This window comes from Triticum aestivum, chromosome 4D (genome assembly GCF_018294505.1).
Source record: "Triticum aestivum cultivar Chinese Spring chromosome 4D, IWGSC CS RefSeq v2.1, whole genome shotgun sequence".
Taxonomy (NCBI): Eukaryota; Viridiplantae; Streptophyta; class Magnoliopsida; order Poales; family Poaceae; genus Triticum; species Triticum aestivum.
Genome location: NC_057805.1, coordinates 497,725,524 through 497,729,895, shown reverse-complemented (window position 1 = coordinate 497,729,895; position 4,372 = coordinate 497,725,524). Strand labels below are relative to the sequence as shown.

The 4,372-nt window shown below is 58.1% G+C and overlaps 1 protein-coding gene across 1 annotated transcript; it reads right to left on the bottom strand.

The window, feature by feature from the left end:
- Positions 1-418: 418 nt before the first annotated feature.
- Positions 419-3,019, bottom strand: LOC123100577 (beta-1,3-N-acetylglucosaminyltransferase lunatic fringe). The gene is made up of 3 exons (XM_044522484.1): positions 1,233-3,019; positions 1,021-1,141; positions 419-899 (listed from the first exon to the last, which is right to left on the bottom strand). The coding sequence occupies exons 1-2, from the start codon at positions 2,724-2,726 to the stop codon at positions 1,025-1,027; spliced, it is 1,611 nt and encodes a 536-aa protein (XP_044378419.1). The 5' UTR covers positions 2,727-3,019; the 3' UTR covers positions 419-899; positions 1,021-1,024.
- Between the last annotated feature and the right edge of the window lie 1,353 nt (positions 3,020-4,372).

Here is a 4,372-nt window from a genome sequence, read left to right as displayed (position 1 = left end):
TGGATGCTCGATCCGACCTACACCCCCTGTTGCCTATGTTTTATGAGCAACTTCGCATACACTTGAACTTCTTGTAAAGATATCTCTGCTCTTTCGTAGTTCAATCAAACAGATTTCGGCGGAAACATAACCTCGCAAGAATGGGCAAGATATAATATTGTGTTTTATTATTATTCTTGTTCTTGGGCTCCTACAATTCAAAATGGTCCATAACCCCGTTATTGATGAATGAATGAAACGCGAGTGAAAGCTCTTGTCGTGGAAAAATCTGCCTTTGATATCCTTGGTATGCAAAACACGTGCTGCCTTTGAACTAACTTTTTTAAGGGTAGCCTTTGGACTAACGTTGCTGTCCTTCAAACTTTATTTCTTATTTCCATGTAAATGATACGTCGGTTATCTGAGGAATAATTCTCCGCAAAAAAAAATTGTCTGAGGAATGAAGTCTATTTTTGCTGTAAAAAAAAATTGTTGTGCTTGAATCTAAGGTTGGGCTGGCTCAGCTTGCGCTGATAACACTAGACTAAATTTCACATGATGGGCCTGGTTCGTGCCATAGTGAGCCACAGTATATTATCAGGCCCGCGGCCTGCCCGTGATGAAGGAGACATTTCATCATGCAACCACAAAGATCGGTGCCTCGGAAAATGAACAAGAACGAGGTGCATGCTCCCGTACTCCCATTGCATCAATCTCACACCTGACCTGAAGCTGCTACATCTATGTTTGTTTTGTCCGAAGCTGGCGCGCCGTTACGACCGTGCGACCCGTTGCTGCAAGCTGCTGCTTCGTCCCGCTCGATCCGGCCTGCATGCCCCTTCTACAAAATGTAGGTGACAATCTTGGCCGCTCGCTTGCATTTTGCTGTGTCCCGGCTAGCATATATAATTCCTAGCCCCCTGTCCAAACACAGGGAAAATCAGAGGCATGAGGGGGAATTCTAGACTTGTAGTACCACTAGACTAGAAGCATATAGAATATGTTATTACTACTACTGAAGGGAGATATGGCAGTACGTACCTAGCTAAACTCGGGCGAACTCGCCGTCCCGGCAGACACCCACGTCGACGGCCATGGTCCGATCCAGCTTCGTCCCGTTCTTGGGCGACGACACCACCCTGCAGCAGTTCCTCCTCGGAGACTGCACGCACGCACACGAGCTCGATTGGAAAACTATGCCACGAAGGAATGGAATGGAATGAGGGACATGCATGCGTAGTAGGAGGATGTACCCGTTTCCAGAGGTCGGGGTCGGGCTTCTTGACGATGACGACGCGGTCGAGCAGGCCGGCGGGGTCGGGGATGCGCCAGCGGCACGTGACGTTGGGCGCGGGGGTGTGCCGCTCGTACTCGGTCACGGTCGTCTCCAGCGTCGCGTTGGTGCGCCGGCGCCGGACCCGCCGCTCCATGCGCGAGCGCCGCATGTAGTACACCTGCGGGCGCTGGCAGTGGTTGCGCGCCACGGGCCGCGTGTTGAAGGAGTAGGCCGTGTAGTCGGCGCGCTTGTACCAGTTGAGGAAGGTGCGCATGGGCGTCTCCATCTCGCGCGGCGACACCACCCCGCGCACCACCACCACGGCGAACCCCCACGACACCGACACCGTCCACTGCTTCTCCCGGTCGTAGCACACCGACTGCTGCGCCACGGCCGCCGGGTCGAGCCGCGCGGGCCCGTCGAAGAGCCGCCGCAGCGCCGCCGTGCGGGACCGCGCCGCCGGGAACACCGGCTGCAGGAAGTCGAAGTGGTGCAGCGTCACCAGCGGCACCACCGGGTGGGAGCCCAGCAGGCCCAGCACGTCGCCCCAGATGTCGCACTGGTGGAACCCCAGGTGGCGGGTGAGCGGCACGCCCAGCTCCGACATGCAGGCGTGGATGCGGTCGTCGCTGCCGTACAGCGCCGGGTAGCGGTGCATGCACCCGTCCTGCATGCGCGCCAGCTGCGCGGCCAGCGCGCGGCTGATGGCGAAGCCGCCGCCGCCGAACGCCATGCCGTAGGAGAAGATGAGGTTCTGGATGTGGCTCTCGGACGGGTTCCCGATGTAGTAGGGCTGCGTGTGGTCGTAGCGGGACAGCACGTCCACCAGGTTGTCCGGGAAGAAGACGGTGTCGTCGTCGCCCATGACGAACCACCGCACGCCGGGGAGCCCCAGCCGGTAGCTCTCGGAGACGATGCGGGAGATGCGCAGCGCGGAGCGGCTGCCGGCGCCGTGCGTGTAGGGGAACTCGGACGTGTCGGCGCTGATCTTGAGGGCGGGGAGGCCCGTGGAGGAGTTGCGGGAGTAGTACTCCGGCACCGGCTTGTCCAGCCACACGAAGCCGCGCATCTTCCCCGGCCGCCACCACACCCGGATGTACTCCCGCCGGCTCTTCCACATGGACGACGACGCGCCGATGCCGAACAGGATGTGCCGCAGCCCCGTCGGCGCCGCGTCCGCGGACGGCTTCGGCTTCCCCCCGCGCCGCGCCGGCGAACGCAGCATCACATTATTGGACGACGAAAAGGAAGAAGAAGCGTTGCGGCCGGCACCCGCGTCGGCCGCGAGACGAGCCTGCACGGCATTGCTGGCGTCGTCGGCCGGCGGGCAGGAGCCGGAGTAGAGCGGGGAGAGGGCGAGGGCGACGACGTAGACGGCGAGCACGGGGAGGAGCACGTAGAGCAGGAAGCCGCAGAGGAAGAAGGAGGCCTTGGACTTGGGCATGACCTTGGCGCCGGCGCCGGAGGGCATGACCACGATGGCGTGTCCTAGCTCCTCCTTTCGTCGCAGAGCGAACAATGTGTGTCAGCGCGTCGACGGCATGGCCAGGGTTGGTCGACGAGTGGCTGGCTGGGAGTGCGCGCAGCGAGCGATCACCGGTGGTGGCGCGGTTTAATATAGCTCAGCGTTTCGAGCGCGTTCGTTTGTTTGCTACGTACCTTGCCTTGGTTCCTATCCTACTATGTGTGTATGGGAAGCAATATGGCATGGTCAGCTAGCAAATCGCAAATGTAGGATCCATGTGTTGCCTTGGCTGGTTTCGGGCTATGTGTTGGTGGGCAAATGGGAGATCAGGCCGTGGCTGGGATGGAAATGGATCCCGGGCGCCTTGATCCATCCCTTCTCTTATCTTATGCATGTATGGCAATGGCATGGTCAATCACCACTCACCACATCGCATTTGTAGGGAGGAGCAGCCATCTGTGTCATTAGGTTTTAGATGGCCTCGTCTCCTGTCTGTGGAGTACTTCGTCTTGGATATACGTAGCTGTCGAGGGGCTAGCTCCTACGAGTGCAATAATATCTGCTCTCGGATGGAATTTACACGTATTAGTTGTACGGAGAACATTACTCTAGTGGTACAGATTGCACAATTGGTGCAGGAACTGGATGGATCATCGCCCCTCGCCGCGGGCGTTGAGCTGGGAGAACACGTGGCTGTCGGCGAGCTCGGTCATGCTCAGGCCGGTCTCGTCCGCGTCGTCCATCATCAGCAGGCTCGTCGACGATGGCACCCACCGCGGCACGACCACGTTGGCGGGGAGTTGCGTAGTGACGGCGCCGCTGTCCTCGAAAGCGTTCCTGTTGACGTGCGTCCTCTGCAGCTGCAGGGCAGTACTCGAGGTTCCACAGCATTAAAATGCATTTCCATCACGTTCTAGCAGGGCCGGTCAGTGGCGGAGCCAGAAAAATCAAATTGGGAGGGCCAAATGTTGCTAAACCTTGTTTAGGAGGGCCAGATCATTAAAATGCATTGTCTTAAGAGCAAAAAAGTCAATGTTTACACTAGTATTAGGCCTAAATCAGTGACACCTTGTTTAGGAGGGCCAGATCATTAAAATGCATTGTCTTAAGAGCAAAAAAGTCATTGTTTACACTAGTATTAGGCCTAAATCAGTGACATTAGGGGGGGGGGCACGGCCCCTGCTGGTCCCCCTGTCTCCGCCACTGCGACCGGTCTGCGCCGTAGCCAGTTCTCGTCCTCGCCGATGACCCTCGTGTCGGCAATCTTGTCCAGCTTCCCCTCCCTGTGCATCCTCACCGCCCACCGACTCAATGGCATTTGGCCGTACACTTGCTCGGCGTGGTGTCTGGCATGGACGGCGTCAGCAGAGGCAGAGGATATCCTGCCTGCGGACGATGCAGGGTGGACGACAACGTAGTCGAAGGCGGGCGGGGCACTGGTGTGAGGTGGTGTGGGGTGGGGGGGGGAGAGACGTCCAACAAGGCATGCGCGGCGACTGGAGTGGTAGGTTGACGACGTCGGGCTAGGAGGGTGCGGATACAGATCAAGGGGGAAAGGATAGGTGAAAGAAAAGTGGTCCAGGGAAGGGAATTTGAGTGGGCCGAGGTCTCGCGAATGTTCGGACTCTGAAAAGTGGTCCACGTTGTAGATT